The sequence below is a fragment of the Bidens hawaiensis genome, unplaced genomic scaffold (assembly GCF_021521415.1).
Source record: "Bidens hawaiensis isolate Kalapana, Puna unplaced genomic scaffold, B.hawaiensis_p1.1 tig00000237_1, whole genome shotgun sequence".
NCBI lineage: Eukaryota > Viridiplantae > Streptophyta > Magnoliopsida > Asterales > Asteraceae > Bidens > Bidens hawaiensis.
This window is the reverse complement of record NW_027491021.1, coordinates 6,946,602-6,967,067: the sequence shown is the minus strand read 5'-3', so window position 1 is coordinate 6,967,067 and position 20,466 is coordinate 6,946,602. Positions and strand designations below refer to the sequence as shown.

The window sequence follows — 20,466 nt, the reverse complement described above, 5'->3', positions numbered from 1 at the left end:
GTACACTAGCGAATTACGAATGCACCAACAACTCTATTACGATCCCATAATTAAAAATTTCTGGTTCGGCCACTGTTAAGCAGCCAACATATCAACCATTATGAGTAAACAGATCATAAATATATACAAAAAACTGGCTTGTTATGCAGATCTCTGTGGCACATTCGGAAAGGAAAGCAAAAAAAAACTAAACTCTGAAATCAGCTTGTTTGTAAAAAAGCCAAGCTTGAGCCAACGTAGGCTCATGTGTTGACTCGCCTGTTCTCGTTTAATTAAAAGTCCAAACTTTAATACATCAAAATTCTGCTTTTGTAGTTTATATTCTGCACAAAGTATATGTTAAAAGTGTTCTTTTTTCTTTTTTAGTTTTTGTATATCAATTTGTAAAATTAAAGGATTTATAAATAAACAAGCCACAAACTTTTCATTTTAGGTCGTAATCGAGCCGAGCTTGTTGGTTTAACTTCAAACCTAAGCCCAGCCTGCCTCAACTCGTTTGCAGTCCTGGAAAGAAATGATCCTAGAAAAAGAAAAAACAAATCATTTTGATAAATAAATGGTGCCATTTCATGACCAGAAAGCATACACAACCAAAATTTAGTTCCAGCATGATCAAGTACATGAACAAGTATGAACAACCCGTGCATCCATGGCTTCCAATGAACAATACCATCAAAAGACAAACGCCAACACCCTTCTAGCTCCTCCTTCGTTTTTCGGGTGGTGGGGTCCCACCACCTTTCCTTTTCCCGTCCTGTCTCACATCACCATCATCCAACACCGCCACCTCACCTTCTTCCACCACCTTGACCTCATTATTATTATTCTTCCTTTCTTTGTTTTTCTCAGACTCTGCAGCCAACTCAATACCATCCTCCAACACATGTTCAATCAACTCATCATCATTCATAAAATCCGTTTTTCGTGCCACGTCACAACCGCGTTCCTTTCTTCTTTTCTCAAGAGCCGCACGAACCTTATCTTTATCAATCTTGTTCATAGCGTCTTTTGGTGTTTGGCTTCTTTGACCACCACCCTTTTCTTGGTTCTGATCATCATTGTTCTCAACATCGGAAATAACATCCTTATTTCGATCTGTACTTCCATCATCATTACTTTGATGATCTTGAGATGTTTTTACATGATCAGAAACTGGTCTTGAAGTTGCAGCACCAACATGAGAATCACCGTCATTTGTGTCATGCTCTTGTGCTTTTTGAGCAGCCATGCCACCTGTACTTCCATCAAGAACCTCACTGGTTTGTGAAGGTGGCATTCTGTTTTGTTCATATAGTTCCAACATTTGGTTACTCACCTCTGCAATAAAACAGAAACGGGTCAAATGAGTCGACCCGGATCAAAAAGTTTGCCATAATAGCAAAAGATATTATAAACCAACCCTCCAACTGGCGTGGGGTCACATTGAACTCCTGCCACCAAACCTTTTCACCATCTGATGGCAGTTTTACTTTAAGAAACTTTGCAGCAAGAAAAATGGCACCAGCTGCTATGTGGTGGGGTTTAAATTGCAAACAAAGGGATGTCCGAAGCCTGCAAATGTTGTTTCCGCGGGCCAAAATCAGACCAAGAAATGTTGACCACAGGCGAATGTTACATATTATTTAAAAAACATTACCAAAATCGTTGAGTTGGCTATAAAAATTTCCAAAATACACTAAATAAGGGCTTAACTGGTAGCTAAGCTTTTTTTAGTGCTTAGCTGGCGACTACAAGACTTAGCTGGCACTCTTTAGGGCTTAGCCGCCGGCTAAAATATTTTTTTGTCAAATGACTACTTTGGGTTTTTGGTAGAAAGGTTAGTCAATTTGACTATTTCGATAAATTTCCCTGTTATTTATCAAGTTCCCTATTCTACCCTTAAACACTAAACTAGAACTGATTTTACACATTGTCTAAAACTGTATGGAAGTTACAGGGGTAAAATTGGCATTTAGCCATCATAAAATGCAATAGCACTTTTGGCTAGGGCACACTTATTGCGGGAGAGGGGTATTAAAGAAATTGATCTTACCCATCGTTCACAAAATTCCAAGCAACCTGAGCAAGTGCATTTTGAGCAACTTTGAACTTCTTTATAGCCTCAACAAGTGGTTTATATGGATGATGCACATTAAAATCAAAAGCAAGAGTTGCCAGAACAACACGTTCTCCAATTAAAATTAATTCTTTTTGTTGTTCGTACACTTCCTGTGACAAAGTGAAAACAGAAAGATTCAGAACTGGTTTACACTATTCACGAATAACAAAGACTTTTGAGTTTACAAAATATACCTTCTGTTTAATTCTCTGGGCTGCACTGGGGTCCTTTTTGTGATGAATTTCGTAAGAAACGAGGATAACATCTTTCAAAGGACGGGGAGTTTCTTCAACCTTGCCCGCAAGAAACATGCAGACTGTTGCAATCGTCTGCAATCCAAGAATGTTAATTAATAAATTGTCTTTATAATTTATGTCATTAATAATCATGCTGGTACCAAAAATGGCAACTTTCAGCCTAATTACTGATATGTAAACATAATCACGTAGATTATATAATACAGTTATTAAAAGCGCACTAGGCGCGCGCCTAGGCGCAAATTCAAGGCCCAGCGCAGGTAAAGCGCCTGATGGCGGTCGAGGCGCGCTTTTGGCAAGATTCCGGCTAAAATAAAAAATTCCGGCCAAAACCTGGACATTCCGGCCTGAAATGAAAGAGAATGTTGGGTTCGTAGGCCTTGTTGGCCCGGTTTATTATATGAAGTCAAAAGAGGAGACGGGTGTGGGCGGTCGGGCCCAAGCCCGGCCCGGTTTAGATTTCTTGCATAATAATTTACTAACCCTAGTTCAGTCTCTATATAAACAACATTATGTACTTGTAATATTTGTCACTCAATAAAGATATACCTAGTTGCCACCCGTGGACGTAGGTCAGTTTAGACCGAACCACGTTAAATCCTCGTGTTCGTTTACTGCTTTCGTGTGTGTGTTCGGTTTCGTGTGTGCGTTTAATCCTAACAAGTGGTATCAGAGCTTAGGTTCGGATCACACGAAGAACACGGGAACCAGCCGAGTCGCCGCCGAACCTTCCGCCGCCGCCACCCTACTGCGCTAGGGTTCCGCCGCCGTCGCCGCAGATCTGCGTTAAGGTTCCGCTTCGAAAGTCGTCACCGCATCAACCACGTTTGACTGCCACTAGTTTTTAGCCGTGTGCTTGTTTTCGGGCAGATTCTAGTCGACAAGATCAATGAAATAAAAAGACCAACCCCTAAACTCATCGCCATCGAAGGTTATTTTGATTTGTGTTTTTTCATTAAATCTGGCAGAAAGGGAGTCTAGGTGGTTACTTTCAATTTTTTGTTTGGTCGTGAAAACATAGGGCAGGAGAAGGCCATTGATAATTTAATATTAGTTGTGGATTTAAACTAATTTCTTTATTTGGGCCGTAGATTGGGCAGTAACCCAATTGTCATTGTGTATTTTCTTTTTGTGCTAGCAAACCAAAATTGAGCAGTAGCACAATTAGAGTTTTTTTAGGTTGAGGTCATTGAATAAATTAAAGAGCTTTGGTGCAAGAATGAGCCAAGAACAATAAATCAAGATCCTATTTTTTGTTGAAGAACTGTGTCAATCAGAAGAAGCGTTAAAGAAATCAAAACCAGTGCCAACCGTGTTTGTCAGGTTTTATCGTTTCAGTATTTAAAGTTTCAGTTTTCTGATTTACAGTTCGTATTCCGCTGCGGTTTAAAATAGGTTGATTATCTAACAGAGTTCAGTTGAACAGTCGTTAAGTTCAGGCTCGTGTTGCTGTGTCTGTCTCTGTTTTTATCCAGTTTTTCGTTTTAGTCATTGTTATGGCAGAAGACGGAAAGGTTTCGATACAGAAATTTGATGGACAGAAGTTCGGTTGGTGGAAGATGCAGATTGAGGCACTACTTTGTCAGAAAGACTTGGATGTAGTGTTCGAGGATGAAAAACCAGAAAAGTTATCAGAAGCAGATTGGAAGAAGTTAGACAAGAAAGCTAGGGCTTGTATTACATTGTCGTTGTCGGAAGATGTGGCGTTTAACGTCATGAAAGAAACCACAGCCCGTGGTATGATGGGCGCACTATCCAACATGTATGAGAAGCCTTCGGCAGCGAATAAGGTCTATCTTATCAGAGAGCTAGTGACAACTCGAATGAAAGAGGGTGGGTCAGTTACAACTCATATCAATAATCTTAATTCGATCTTGTCCCGCTTAGTGTCAGTTGACATTAAGTTTGATGATGAAGTTCAAGGCCTCTTGTTATTATCCTCTTTGCCCGACAGTTGGTCGCAAACAGTGACTGCAGTTTGTAGTTCGTCTACAAATATTACTTTCGATGGGATTCGAGATCTGATTCTGGGAGAAGATTCAAGACGCAGAAGTTCAGGTGAATCATCAGGCAATATGCTAGTCACAGAAGGTAGAGGTAGGGGAAAACAGCGAGGCAGTGGGAGCAGGAAGAGGAGTCAGTCTAAGACTCGTAAGGATATTGAATGTTGGGGTTGTAAAGAGAAAGGACACTTCAGGAATCAGTGTCCGAATGGTAAGAAAGAGGTGAACGTTACAGAAGACGACACAGATGACGGGGTCAGTAGTGATGAGGCTTTGGTTTGTAGTGTTGAGAGTAGCGTTGATGCTTGGGTGATGGATTCTAGTGCATCGTTTCATGCCACTCACTGTAGTGAAACGATGAAGAATCTTAAATTTGGGGATTTTGGAAAGGTTCGACTAGCGAATGATGATATTTTAGAGGTTACGGGTATGGGAGACGTTGATTTGATAACTTCAGCCGGTACTTCTTGGACTTTGAAAGACGTGAGGGTTATTCCAAGTTTGAAGAAACGTTTGATTTCAGTTGAGCAGTTGGATGACCAGGGGCACGATGTTAAGTTCGGGAATGGGCAGTGGAAAGTAGTCAAAGGGAATCTCGTGGTTGCTCGTGGCAAGAAAATGGGTTCGTTGTATATGGTCGATATGTCACCGAAAGGAGTGGATCCAGTTTTGGTGAAAGACAAAGTCCGGTTCACAGAATCTCGTGGGCATAAGAAGGTTCGTTTTGCAAGTAACAAACCCAGAGCCAAAGTGAAGATTCAGGATGAACGAGCTAGAAGGTTAAATCAGTTGGGGGACATCGTGACAGTGGGAGCACAGGTCGTGTTTCAGTTACAGTTCCAGGTCGACAGTGAATTAAGAAAACCAGTATTCCAGCTGTAAAAGTCTCTCCAATGAATTACTTGCTGAATATGGAGAGTGTTTGTTCTCAGGTTATCTCAGGATCCGGTAGTTCGTTACAGTGGGAGCCGGTAGGGACAGAGAACGGGTCAGGGGCAGTTTCAGCCATGACTGACGTGTTGGAGCTCCGGGGAGCTTCAACGGGCCTTCAGGTTAATTGATGAGAAGGCGGTGGCAACTAGAAGAAGTTTAATGTTCAGATTACAGAAGTACAATCAGGAGTGCAGATGAGAATACTCAAGGCCTCCGAGTGGGAGATTGTTGGGTTCGTAGGCCTTGTTGGCCCGGTTTATTATATGAAGTCAAAAGAGGAGACGGGTGTGGGCGGTCGGGCCCAAGCCCGGCCCGGTTTAGATTTCTTGCATAATAATTTACTAACCCTAGTTCAGTCTCTATATAAACATCATTATGTACTTGTAATATTTGTCACTCAATAAAGATATACCTAGTTGCCACCCGTGGACGTAGGTTAGTTTAGACCGAACCACGTTAAATCCTCGTGTTCGTTTACTGCTTTCGTGTGTGTGTTCGGTTTCGTGTGTGCGTTTAATCCTAACAGAGAATTACCTGGAAGGAAGCAGAGGAGACCCTTTTCTGTGTTATCGTTTCATGTGCATGGATTTAAAGTAAAAGCAACAAGTTTATTATGTTTTATATTTTAAAGTAAAGTATATTGTAGCTGGGCACTTTTTGCAGCTCTGCTGCTAGTTTGCTTGCTACAGTAACCATATGTTAAGATTTCTTTTTTATAAATGATATGTTATATAAAATAATTTTTTTATTTTAAAACCATTTGTTATTGGACTATTAAAATGATATTTGAAGTTTTAATGAACCTTTTTAGCTTTCTAATCTCTATATTTTAAAATTTTAAACTTATTGTTTAATTTTTAATTTTTACACGTATTACATAATAGCTTTTGCTTTTTATAATTGAATAATAGCATTATTTTTCTAATACATAAGATATTTTTTATTTTTTTCATTTAAGTGCGCTTTTTTTCTCAGGCCCTCGCCTTTTTTGCGCCTTGCGCCTAAGCCCTAGGAGAGACTTATGCGCCTTGAGTGCGCCTAGCGCTATTAATAACTATGGAGAACCCCTCGTCGTGATATATATACTTAAAAAACCTTACAGAATTACTTACATACTTTTTCAAGATAAAGAAGAAACATATCAATGCAAGTTCAAATCATAACTTTAATTAAAATATATGCAAGTGAAATGGGGCGTAACTCACCCTTCTGTCGTTCCTTGCAAGTGACTGGCGAACGAAGAAACGATGACAAAAGATGATAGCAGTAGCAATAGTTACCTGAGGCCTGTAAATATCAACAAGCAAAATGCATTTAAGACATCTTATTATTCAAAACAGTACTCACAATTTCCATCGAGGGTTTAATTATTATATCTATGAAGTGATGGTTATAGACTTTCAATAGACACAATAATTAAGTACGAAAATTGATTGAAATTCTAATAGTGAGACTTGGATAAGTAACAAACGTTTAGTCAATAGGGTTGTTATAATCACACTTTCAAAACAAAACTAGATTTATGAAATTATATGGCATAGTTACATTGTTGCATTAGAAGATTGTGTGTACTTAATAAAGCTCATACTTAGTCAGCTTCAAAACTGTACTAGTGACATAAACTTCTAAGATCAAAGAAAACTGTGCACCACTTATGACCAACAAAGGAAATTTGTACAGCCATAAAATGTATATAAGTCCCTTGAAAAGTCCAACCACTCAACACATGTAACTTTAGAAAAGAAAAGACCAATTAACTGTGCTTCACCCAAAAGACTGAAAAAACAAAGTTCTAGTGCAACCTCATTTCCCTCACCTTTATCTTACATGTTAGCTTTGGTAAATCCCACAACAAATTTCAGGCAAAAAAATCAAAATTTATGGTTTTTAGGTAAATAATCACTGATATAAAATGCTAGAGTAAAGTATTGTAGCAAAACTCATAAGCTTACTGAAGTCCATTTCACCCAGAATAACCTCAAAAGTTATAAACAATTTATAAGAAACAATAGTTCAAAATAAAAGAGAAACAAGAAAAATCAAGCCGTTTAGACGCATATTATGGCTGCAGACTTTAAAGCATCATAATGAAGTATAAATGGCAATGTAATAAATAAGTGATGTTTTAAAAAAGTAAATGTGTCGAGTATCCTTATGAAAGTCTCAGGCCCTCTATAGGTGCAGACAACCCTTATATTATTAATATCAAATAACAAATTTAGTAATACATATGCAATAAGAAAGTTTTTTTGTCATCTTACAAAATAACATTTATTGAGACATTCAAATAATGAAAAACCACGTGAATAACGAAACTTACACTTTAAGTCTCATACCCAAGTCCTGCAGAAATGTGCAATAAGATTTGCGCAAGTAAGTCTCCTGTTTCAAATCAATACCGTCTGCTCTAGATGGTGAGTTTTCTTCTATTTCTTTCCTAGAAAAATACCATTGTACGCTATTTTCCTCATGCTTATTATCAGACTGTTTATATGGACCGTTTCCATGCATTCCAGATAGCGTTGGATCACTGGATAACAAAGCAGTCATTTGTGGGTCCCAAACAGTCTTACAATTTATCCTGGAATGAAGCTAAAGCACCGTCACCTGCCTGTGTAATTACAATATTTAATAAAAGAGAAGTGGATTTAAATATATATATATATATACACAATTATACATATAAGTTAATAAAGAATACATTGCAAAGAAAGTAATTAAGCATAACTGCATTCTAAGCCTACATACTATCTGAGCCTTAATTAAACTGATCTAAAATTTCCAGGCGTAAAAAATATCGAACTTCACACTAGATGTGTATACACTTTCGAATCTCGATGGCCTAAAAACCTTTAGAAAATGCATATACATGTAACAAAAATCTATAGAATCTATAATGAGAACTAACGTTATTTTGATAACAGAAACCTATAGGATCTATAATGGGAACTAACGATATCTTGATACACAATACACAATTACAAACTACTTGATTTGATACACAGGCAATGCAGCTGGTAAGCACAATTTAACATTCACTAATCCAATTGTAACATTAAACACACTATGCGCCTTAAATAGTTGTCGAGCTAAACCTGACATAATTATACTGAGAAATACAATGTCCAAGAGAAGATGATCATATTTCATAAATGCTTCGCGGACCGCTTATGTAGGATGAAGGATCAATATCACACACAACACGCTACCCGTAACAATCCATCATAATATCCAAATCAGTTATTGCAGAATAGACTTTGATTAAAGTCATGAGTCAATGAAGAATTTCAAAATATTAGCCTCTCATGTTTATGAGAAGTTATAATTATATAACTAATATATTCAAAACCGACTGCCAAACATACATGATCATTGGCATAAAAGCATAAACTGATCTGAGAAGAAAAAATATCTACCAATCATACAGTTGTATCTACATTTTAACAAACCCTAACACTGTCTAGTTGACCAGGAGCACCTACGTAGAAGTTTCTCTATCTGCCTTTCTATGTAGATGTGTACCAAGTGGTAATATAAACGCATGCAGTACGTATTATATTTACCAGTGATATCTACAAATTTGTTTCAGAATACGCATATAAACCCTATCATGCACCACTTAATGCTTGACAGTCGGTTATAACACAATACAGAACTAAGGTACCATTAATGCCATTATATATACAAAACCGAGTACAAACACAAATTCAACAAACCACTATCAAATCAACAAGACGCCCTTTGTGCATACCCGTAGATCACGCTTGAGACATTAACAAGATTCGCATTAAAACTCATAAAATCATGATAAGTAAAACACTTCCATTAGTTTCATATCATCAAGAGAACCAACAACAAGGAGACTTAATCACCAACAACATTCACTTATATCACTTCCCTTATTCTATAAAACAAGATACAACACCAACATAAATATACCCAATTAGATCTATCATAACTTCTAAACGTAACTATAAACATTCAATCTACTAACCTCAAATCAATCAAAAACTAGGGCTTCAATAAAGGAAAAACCCCTAATTCTCACCAAAACCCAGAACTATAAATCAAAATCGATTAAACCCAGAACCAAAAATCAAGATTAACAAAACCCAGAACCAAAATATCAAGATTAAGCAAACCCAGAAGTTATAAATCAAGAATAAGAAAACCCAGAAAGGAATTAACATAAAGAGAAAGAAAGAAAGAAATTAGGGCAGAAATCGAATCGCAGATGAATTGAAAGACTAACCGGATACCAACGGAGTATTATCTCAGCTAGATTCCGGCGGTGATCGGCGCTTACGACGTCGTTTTGTAGTATCCTTATTATTAGTATTATTCAGAGAGAGATGACGATATTCAGAGAAAAAGAGAGAGAGGCTGGATTCAATTTCAATCGGACGGAGAGTGAGGGAGGGTTTATGGTTAACATATGTTGACTTACCTAATTAGTCCCTAGGGTTTTTATTATTCTACAGTTTTCTTTTTTTGTTGTTATTTGGAGAGATATTTATTTAAGATGTTGGGATTTTAAGTGATACAAAACAAGAGTGTAATTTAATGTAGTGAACTAGTGATTATGTATGTAATCAAATAAATTGGAGCTTGAACTACAGACCTAATATTAAAACCCACCATGTCTCATTAAAGCCCATTATAAAATGTCAAGTCGTATTATTACTAAGCATTATGTAAGCCCATGACCTAATAAGATTGATTTCAAACTAAACATTATGATTATGATAGGGAATTTCCAAGGAAGAATTCAAATTTGTTAGATTGTCCTTGTTTCATCTAGTGTTCTTTCCAAAACCCAACCTCTTACTTCTTGAACTCAACAATAAAGATTTGTTAGATTGTCTTTGTTTGATCTAGAGTGCTCGAAAACCCAACATCAAATCGTATATGAAACGCAAAACCTTTGAATTATAAAGATAGTTAGTAATTGAAGCTATGATGAAGAAGACACGATAGTTTTTCTTCAAAAACTCAACCTCTTGCTTCTTGAACTCAACAATAATGGATATATCAAATCCAAAACCTTTGAATGACAACGAAAGCAAGCAATATAAGCTATGACGTAGGAACACCATTGATCTCAATATGATAGGTATATTAAAACCAATATCTTTTAAATACAGGAAGGCAAACGATCGGAGAGAAGGTGCCACAACTAAGCGGAAGAACCAAGTTGCTAATTCAATGAGAAAGTTATAATCCAAAGGGAAAGGGAGCTAATTTCATTTCATTCTCCATGATACTTACAAAAACTTAGCTCCCTTCTATCGGAGAACTCTAGACTTCTAATACCTATAAACTTAAAAGACTCCAATCAAATGAAGTTTGAATCAACCTACTTTAAGGCCAAAAGCGCATAATGGACTTTAAACATGGTCTTTAAACTAAGATTCTCCATATTAAACTATCTTCTAACCACTTAAATGTTTATTTTATTCTAGGATATTTAAAGTGAACCTCTTGACATAACCACCATGTTATAGCATATCTTGGTCGGATTGATTATCGGACCAAGATTATCTCTAATAGGTAATAATATGAATGATTTATGAGAGTAGTATAAGGATGGGATTAAGAACACATAGTGAATGTGTAAATATGGTGATATTGATATATGTTAAGCATTGTTACAAACATATGAGACATATATATAGAGGACAAAATGGCATCTACTGTCGTATTATTGTCTCTAATGGTCGAGCACGATAGAGCTGTCCTTTTCTAGCTCATGTCTGTTGTACGACTCTCTTTGTCTTTAGTAAACGCAGATGCTTCTCTACCCATTTCGTAACAATGCTCCAATCATAATCGTAGATGCTCTTTTTGGGGTGTTAACCCTGCACACCATATAATCCAACTTCAAATATTCAGGCCAACAACATATGATGATTTTTCCTTCGGGTATGTTGTTGTGAACTTCTTTTATTTATCTCGATCTGCTCTCGAATCTTTGAATATCTTGATCAAGTGACTAACCTTTGAATAATATGAATGGATGCTTATCATAAAGATTGTCACAAAGCTTTCCATGTATTTATTAATTTTGTTCCTCATGTTCAAATCATTCCCTCCATCTTCAGAAAGATTCGTCCTTAAATCGTGAATGCAAACAGTTACGATATGGCAACATCCAAACATGCTTTTTCAAACTTTATGCTACCTTTATAATCAAACAAGGAGCCTAAAATATTTTATGGGTCAATTGTGTAACTTAATAAAACTTGAAGGCTACCATATTAAATAGTTATGGGGTATCATATGTGAAAAGGAAACTTGTAATGTTGTTTGCGTAACTTAATGAAACTTGAGGGTTATAATATTAGAATCATGTGGAGTTATTTGTAATACTTAATGAAACTGTAGTCGACTAGCTTAACCTAATAGTCCTTAGTGTTTGTGAACGTTGTGATTTGCCTTGCCTATCTTTGCAACTTTTTTTTCTAGAGATCTGGACTTGTTCTTAGGTAATAATAGTTAGCGACTCTATCAATTTCATTTCAAAAGATATTTTTAAATTAAAGTGGATGTAGGCTTTTGTATGTTGGAATTTGGATAATTAAGCATTATATTACCAATTTCGCAAAAGTCATATCTCTTGCCAAAAATATGTGTTTTTATTTTCTACAAACTATATCTTTGTTTCATATTTTCTTGTATTTCAAACTCAGAATCATTTTATATATTGATTATTTTATTTTACTTAACTTTATTAATGTGATTATATTATGAATCTCTTTAACATCACAACATTATCTAATGTTGTATTTCCATATCGTGAAGCACTTGTTATCTTTATATGAGCATTTGATGTACAATCGTCATTCTTAATTTTCATGTGAATACCATGCTTGATTATTTTCCATTTAATGTATGTTCACTTTGATGTTATGATTTAATTAAGATGATCATTAAGTGTTTAGGAACATGTACATGACATATCATATAATTATCAATAATGAATAAGTAATATTATAAGTCACTCTAATCTAAACCTTTATCAAAACAAATGATCAGTTTAAAGCTTAGTCGTTGTTCTCCCAACAACGTTTTTTGATCATTAAAACCAAATTTAAAAAGCCACATGTCATCATACTGTCACACTATAACCACACCCAAATATAGTAAGGCAGTTGCTATGTGGTGCTAAACTTTGCCAATTGCTAAACCCTCACATACTTATGAGTTGAGACATCAACATACCTTGTATTATAGCAAATTGTCTGTTGAGCTCCTTGTGTAATTTTCTAAATTAGGTGAGTAGAACTATGTATCCACGGTTTTAGAAAGCTGATTTTAAATGTGCATTTGGGTTTGGATGCATGATTTTGGTGTTTAACTTTGTTGTTTTCACCAAGGAAAAAAACATTCATCAAAAAATATTATATTATCTTCTATTTTGCTCAATGCTTATCTAGGTTACTAAATTGTCTTTACTAATTCCATTCACGTGACTTGGTGTTGATTCAAGAGAATGTCACTTTTTGATGAAAGAATCACACATTTTATCCTAGCTTTGCATATACACCATCTTTAAAGTCTTGTTTATGTATTCTCTCCCAATTTCAAAAGATGTAACATTGGTTACATTCGAGAACTATGATAGTGGTTCAAGGTGTTGTTATAATTGTTTTAATATGTTAAGATGAAAATTGATGGGGATATAGGATCACAACTCTATGTAAAGATCCACATCAGCGGTGGTTGTTGTCACAACTCTATGTAAAGATCTACATCAGCGATGGTTATCAACAAGGATCACAATGCAATGGTAGAAACATGAATCAACAAAAAGGAATAAAAAGATTGAGAGATGAAATACTTACCTCATTGCATAACCTAAAATATATACTTTAAGTAGATTAAATACAAGTTACTCTGATAAACTACCCAAAAATCACCTTGCCCATTGACCTCCTCAAATGGTTACGCCAATCAACTGTCTCTAGCTCATAGTAAATAAAGGCTAGTAAAAATGACAATATGACAACCAAACCCACAATAATTATGATCACAACAATACTTGTCCTTTTAAAGTCATCTTTGGCCACAAGGATGAAAAATCAGGTTCTTTGGTTTTTGTTCCCTTCCACTTACATAACCATGAGTTACTGTGGCTTGCATCAATGCCTAGGTACATATCTCACCATACACCAAAAGCATTCTCTTTTTGATCGTTTATCATTGTATTCCTTACTTGATAATTGCTGATGGTTAGGGTATGACTGCAAGCATAACTATTAACTTTTGTTGCAAAGAGGGGTAACTTGGTAGCATTCATGGGGATGTGTACCTCCCAAAATACTTGAATTTGGGTATCATAGGGTGTAATAGTTGTCGGAGTGTATTTTGGACCCAACAGAGTGCTCACAATAGCATCATGTAGTCAAGCTAATGCATAGGCATCCCATGGCGTTTGGGACTTGTACATATTTTCCCGTCAACTTCTTGATTTAGATCACATAGAAAGATGCTAATGGTGTAGTTCTCTATGATGGTAATTGTCACACCCTTAAAATTTGACTAATAGAGTTTTACCACGAGGCGTACAACATACCAGGATCTAACTCATTTGTTATACCAAACATCCAATTTAAAATGTTCAAAACCTTATTTAAGTCTCAATCAAACATGGAAACAAAAAAGAGTAAACCAAACAGTTTAAAGTTTTTCGGAAGCGTAAAAGTAAACGATTTAAAACAATAAACCACGTGCTCAAACATGCACAACCCATCAAATGTAAACAATGTGAAATAAAAGTTCATGCGACAAGTTTGACTCCGACATATGCAATGCAACCCGCTCCTTAGCACATCTAGCAACCTGGACAAGTATATATACTCAAGGGTCGGTTGATGAGCTCATAAGTTGTAGTAAAAAGTAGTATATACAGTATATATAGTATACGTATTATAAGTAGTATATATATAAGTAGATTGAGCACTTTTCACATATACCAGGGTAGCTAATCCATTTACAAGCTACTAGACGTTTGAACCAAAGCTGACTGTATGTCGGCCTCCTTATTAGGTCCATCACAAAACAATGGCACATGTATGCTAGGACAATTTACATCCGTCCGACCTCTAGTTAAGTTTTAGCAGATGGGGTTTGTCAAGCCTAGTAGTACTACTTATATTTCTTCACGATCCCATCCTAACGGTTCAAGGTATGTAAGAACTTTTAGTGATACAAGGGCATCTAGTATACACTTGTGATATATAAGAAACTACATAAATCCAAAACAAGTCGCTGTATTTTCCTCCAGAAAACCAACTGAATGCATTTGACTCGTTAGTTGTTACGTGTATCTATTAATGGGTGATAACTATAAACCCCCTTCCAATTGTCCAAGAACTCTAAAGGCACCCACAGTGAGTGTTTGTTTGAGAGAAAACGATTGGAGTTGGTTATGGGGGGCTCTAGGGTTATAACATTTTTTTTCTTTTTTTATATTATAATAACCAAATGTAATAAACAAATATAATAACAAATCATGTAATACATAATCATAAAAGTACAACAATTAAATCCGAATTATGTAACGTGTCCGGGTTTGACATAATCACCAACGCGTACTGGCGGACTCATGTGTGTGACTCGTGTTAAAGATACGCATGACTTGTAAAATAACAAAGTTTTGGTTAACTGGGTTAACGTGAAAATGCAGGTGTCACAGTAACCTTGTTTAGATGTCGAAAGCTTGACAATAGTCCTTGAGTGGCCTAGTTTGGAACTACAAGGCCAGCTCTTCCTTAGGATCATAACAACCTCGTACATAGAAGTTTTGGAGCACCCGATAATGGACTGCACATAACCAAACCATGTCAAGTCTTGGATTAAAATTCCAATTGTTATCATATATGGTTAATCCCAATATATGGCGTCTCCCTCGAGATGAATGACTACATACTTCAGCTTCACATTCTTCGAAGCCTCACCCACCACAAAAAAAGTGCTCACAACAATAAAACCACACCTCCAACGAAGTTAGTATGTTAAACTAACTCGATAAGAAACTTAAATCAATAAGTGTCCTAGTTCAAACTATAAAAAGAATAATTATTATTCTAAAACACTTACGAGAAATGTTTTTACTTTCTAATAAACAATCAGGCTAGTTACTCAACACCTTTCATTCCCACTTTGATGAAAAGATAAAATAGTTAAGGTGTGAAATATAAGGTTAAAGGTTTAAATCATGTGCTAACAATTTATCGTAAAAAAGTAAAAAGGAGTAAAGTGCCAAAATCATCCTTGAGTTTTAATCGTTTTTGCGACTTTCATCCAATTATTTTTTTTTGGTATCTGGTCCTTTGAGGTTTCTGAATCGTTGCTAATGTAGTCAAAATCGCTAACTCTGTTAATTTTAACCGTTAAATCAAGGACAATAGTGTCGTTTTACCTAGTTGTTATTTAAACACAATAAAAGACAAAAAAAAAACCTAAACAAAATTGTCATTATTATTATTGTTGTTATTTTAATAGCATTTCCATAAATCACACGTTCTCCGGCCGCCGCCGCCACCTTCTCCGGCCACCAACATCAACACCACCTTCTCCGGTTAACTTGGGATGCACTGTAACATCTATGGATTTTTTTTGTTAATAAACGCTAGTTTCTTTTACTCATTTAATAAAGTTCTCGTATTCATTTCATCATCTACATTTATTAATTTTGAATTACATGTTATTTATTGAATAACATTAACTTTGTATGCGTAATTATATGATCCTATACTTATTTCATCATAAACATGTTTAATCGTTAATATGACACGTTGAACCGGAATGCCTAGATTAATATTTTATAACATGTAACAAAATATTTTGTTATTATTATTATTAATAGTATTTTTATCCTAAGTATTTAAATAAAATAAAATAAATGAAACATTCTAGAAACTTCCAAGTAAAATCTTGTTTCTCAAGTTAGTTTCTTTAATCTTTTAAATTTGAAAAAAAAATAATAAGAAAATAAAAACTAAAAGTGCCGTGCACTTTATATTATGCACACACACAACTTTATTATTATTATTATTATTATTATTATTATTATTGTTTTTAATATTATTATCATTATCATTAGTTTATCTCTTAATCTTTAAACAAGTTTTATCTCTATCTCAATATTATTCAAACCTCCAACTTTTATTGTATAAATAGAGCCTCTCATTCTCATTATTTTTCACATCAAATTCCATTCTCTCTTTTCTCTCTAAGCATAAACAAGTAAGTTTTTATAATTATTTTGCTTTGCATTGTTGTTTTTATACATTTTTGCTTTCTATTATGATTTTCTTCTTGTTTGTTATTATGTTCTTGAGTTTTCCTTTGAATATTCATAGTTGCTCCATATACTCTCACCATGATCATCATAAATTGGTTAATAAAACCCTTATTTTTTGCTTTAAAGATTATGATGATCATGTTATTCCAAGAAATCACAATTATTTTCTCATGATCTTGGATCAAAAGTATAATTTTTTTATGAACAACTATGAATATTTTATGATCTTCAAAAACTCATAAAGTTATCATAATTATCCTAAACTATAATATTTACACTTTAAACCCTATACTTTCATAAATGTCAATAAACATCCTAAACTATAATATTTACACTTTGAACCCTATACTTTCCTAAATGATAATAAATACACAAAACTATATGATAGTACACTTTTAACCTCGTACTTTCTTACTTATCAAAATCATTCTAAAATATTTTGAGTTAGTATACAAATAGAGTATAAACCGGGTATGTATGTATCTGACGAGCAAACGGTTATGCCTAAGGCAAGAGTGGCGTAAATAATCCCATTGGACCCGTGACTCTTACATGGGAATCAACTTGCTGGAGGTCATGCTCTTGGTTTAGGACATTCTAGTATGTGACACTCTAACTAATTTAAAAATTGAAACTTAATCTAGGGCATCCCGTGACCGGTTCAACTAACTCTTGCTCGTGTTCGTGTTTATCCCTCAAGCAAGGTGAGTTCATAGCCCCTTTTACATGCTTTTAAATGTTTTATATTATGGGGTGGAAACATGCAACTTATTTATTCTATGTTTTATAAATGCTATTTGATTCAAGCTTTATTTATAATATTCATTGTGTGTGATCATTACGAGTATATACTTAATCGCATGTACAACCATTAACTTGTTAAGCCCGTAGTAGTATGATGATAGATCTATTGGCCCGACCTGACCACTCAGGCCTTGGGTAGAGGCCTGTGTGTTCAGAATCCAATGATCATTAAACATTAAACATAATAGTCTAATCGTGGATTTGACGACTCGCTAATCGTGTCAGAGCTTTGGTTGTAATCAATAAAGTATATAAAGTAACCAACACATATGAAATGTTTTCAACATAATACATATTTTTCTATTTAAAAACCTATGTTCTCACCAACTATTTTTAGTTGACACTCTCGCATGTTTTTCAAGTAATGGAAATTAAGGAAGATTCTTGAAGTTTCATATATGGGATGAGTCAGACTTAGAAGTTTAATGAATAAATTGCTATGTCATGTTTACTATTTTGGATTATGTTTGGTTTTAACAACTTGTTGGTTTATCTTAAGAAGAGTTTTTACATTTAATGCCATGTGTATGATTTCAATCTATGCACGCCCCGGCGTTTCCGCCTTCGGCCGGGGGTGTGACATGCACCAAGATTAAAAAAAAAACCAGTGATAAAAGGGTTCATCTTCTTCATTCTAGTTGAACCCTAGAATCACCGTCCACACTTTCAATTTTAAATTTCGAGTACAAAAGTAACAGAGGATAGTCAAGATCATAAGGCTTTGAATCGGTAAATGGAAACGAGGAAATCGACAGTAAACTTACTCTGAAATGGTGCTGAACTCGATTACCGACGAGCTTGGCCGGAAAGCTTTTGGCGGCAGGCAAAATTGGATAACGAGGTACAAATTAGTTGTGTTCCGAAATGGCTAGAAAGCTTGTGGAGCGTTGGTATTTACAGGCTTGAACACGATTTTCGAGTATCCATTACTTCTGCTTGATTAATTGTGGCAATAATAATACGTTTGAGGGTTCAAATTTCATCTAATTCAGTTTCAGGTTTTGAGTCAAAAGATGTAGTTAGTTGATCGATATCGGTCTTTATTCGAGAGTTTAAGACTTGCCGGAGTTGCGGGACAGTGGCTGGAGATGGTGTCGGAAAGACAAGGTCTGGGAGATAGGAAAGTGACACACATTTCATCTTTAATCCCCTTAGGTTTGTTAATAATTTCATTTTAACCCGTTAACTTTGTAAAGCATAGAAATGTTCCATAATATAAAATAGAGTAAAAAGATAATGTTACCCCCTAGTTAACAGTAAAAATTAACTTAGTTAGCGATTTGGACTACATTAAGATGATTGGGAAACTTCAAAGATCTAGATGCACAAAGAAAATGTTATTTTTGAACGAAAGTTATGAAAATGAGATTTTAGTGTTATGAATACCAATTTTACAAGATCAAGATTTACCATCTATGTCTACCAAGCAAGTGGATGAGCTCTTTGTCAAACTTATTGATAATGTACCATACTCCATGACCATCAAATAGTTAATCTTGTCTAGAGAAAAAGTTATCTTTTATAGTATAAATACAAGCTCAATGTAAAGGAGAAAATGCACCTCATACATACATATTCATAAGTGATACATTTCACTACTTTCTCTTTTTGTCAAATCCTCTGAAGTTCTCAAGTCTTAGCACTAATCTTGTGTTAATTCTTGTTAAATTATAACACGTTATCAGCACGAGCCGCTTATATTCTAATCAAGAAAGGTAATAAGCACAAAGGTATCCACATAAGCATCATAAACACTTCTTTAATTATCTACACTAGAAAAATACATATGCATATACTAAGTAATAACAATAATGTGTATAAACAATGTTATTAAAATTTGATAACTATTCTAACTTTTCATTATGCATCTAATTTTTATTTTCATCGCAACTAACTTCTATTTATATATGCACACTAATTTTTCATTTAGAAGTTAGATTTATTTATACTAACGATTCTATTCTTATTATTGTACATACTAATTATATTTTTTATAAAATAAACTTTATTTATTATCTTACTTTATAAAATAAATATTATCTATACATATATTTATCTATACATATATAGCCGTTATGTAACGGCTATAATGGTAATATAACCGTTATTAAACGGGTATAAATTTACCCTATAAATTACAATTTTTAATCTCATTTCTTTCACCATAAATACTCTTTACCTCAAGATTACTCAAGATAATTTTCAAGAAATGATCCATCCGGTTTTGGTGTTAACCACCATAATGCTAATAATCTTATTGTTCTTAATTTGTAATCTCCCCCCTAAGGAGTTTGATTTTTTCATTTTCTTATATTTAGTTATGGCTCTACCTTTGTCTTTTCTTTCAATTTTAATAAGTATGTAATCATAATGTTTATCTTATTTGTGTTTAGTAATATAATGGCAAACATCGCAAAACTTGAATTTCCGGCTCTTAATATCACCGGAGATAATTATATGTCGTGGACGGCACATGTTAAACGACGTCTCAAATCAATGGGTGTTTTGAATACGATAACGAAGGGAAATAATTGCGAGGAACAAGATAAGGCAAAGCCGATGTCTTCCTCCACAAACACATTGACAAGATATTACAATTTGAGTATTCATATTGTGAGGATCCCTACATTTTGTGGGAAGATTTAAAAAGTATATTTGATCATCAAAAGGAATTTCTACTTCCTTCTGCTAGAGATGAATGGAACAATTTCAGGTTCCAAGATTTCAAAAAAGTAAATGAGTACACCTCTGCTTCGTTCATAATATGCTCAACGCTCCGATTTTGTGGGCAAAGTGTTACCGAGGAAGATACGTTGGAGAAAACATTCTCTACATTTTTATGCATCAAGTATGAATTTGCAACACCAATATAGGTTGCTAAAATTTAAAAGATATTCTGATCTAAATTCATTTCTCCTCGTAGCAGAAAGAATAACGAACTTTTAATGAAAAATCATCAATCTCGTCCCACCGGATCGCTAGCAATCCCAGAAGAAAATATTGCTATTAATAATGACACTAAAGAAAAAAAGTGGGTGTGAGGCCGTGGTCGTGGCCATTTTG

At 34.8% G+C, this 20,466-nt stretch overlaps 1 protein-coding gene across 1 annotated transcript; it reads right to left on the bottom strand.

The window, feature by feature from the left end:
- Positions 1-505: 505 nt before the first annotated feature.
- LOC143616441 (cyclin-T1-3-like) lies at positions 506-9,616 on the bottom strand. The gene is made up of 7 exons (XM_077089288.1): positions 9,544-9,616; positions 7,612-7,902; positions 6,497-6,578; positions 2,293-2,427; positions 2,033-2,208; positions 1,400-1,551; positions 506-1,317 (listed from the first exon to the last, which is right to left on the bottom strand). Exons 2-7 carry the CDS (start codon positions 7,839-7,841, stop codon positions 698-700), a joined length of 1,395 nt encoding a protein of 464 aa, XP_076945403.1. The 5' UTR covers positions 7,842-7,902; positions 9,544-9,616; the 3' UTR covers positions 506-697.
- Positions 9,617-20,466: the final 10,850 nt, after the last annotated feature.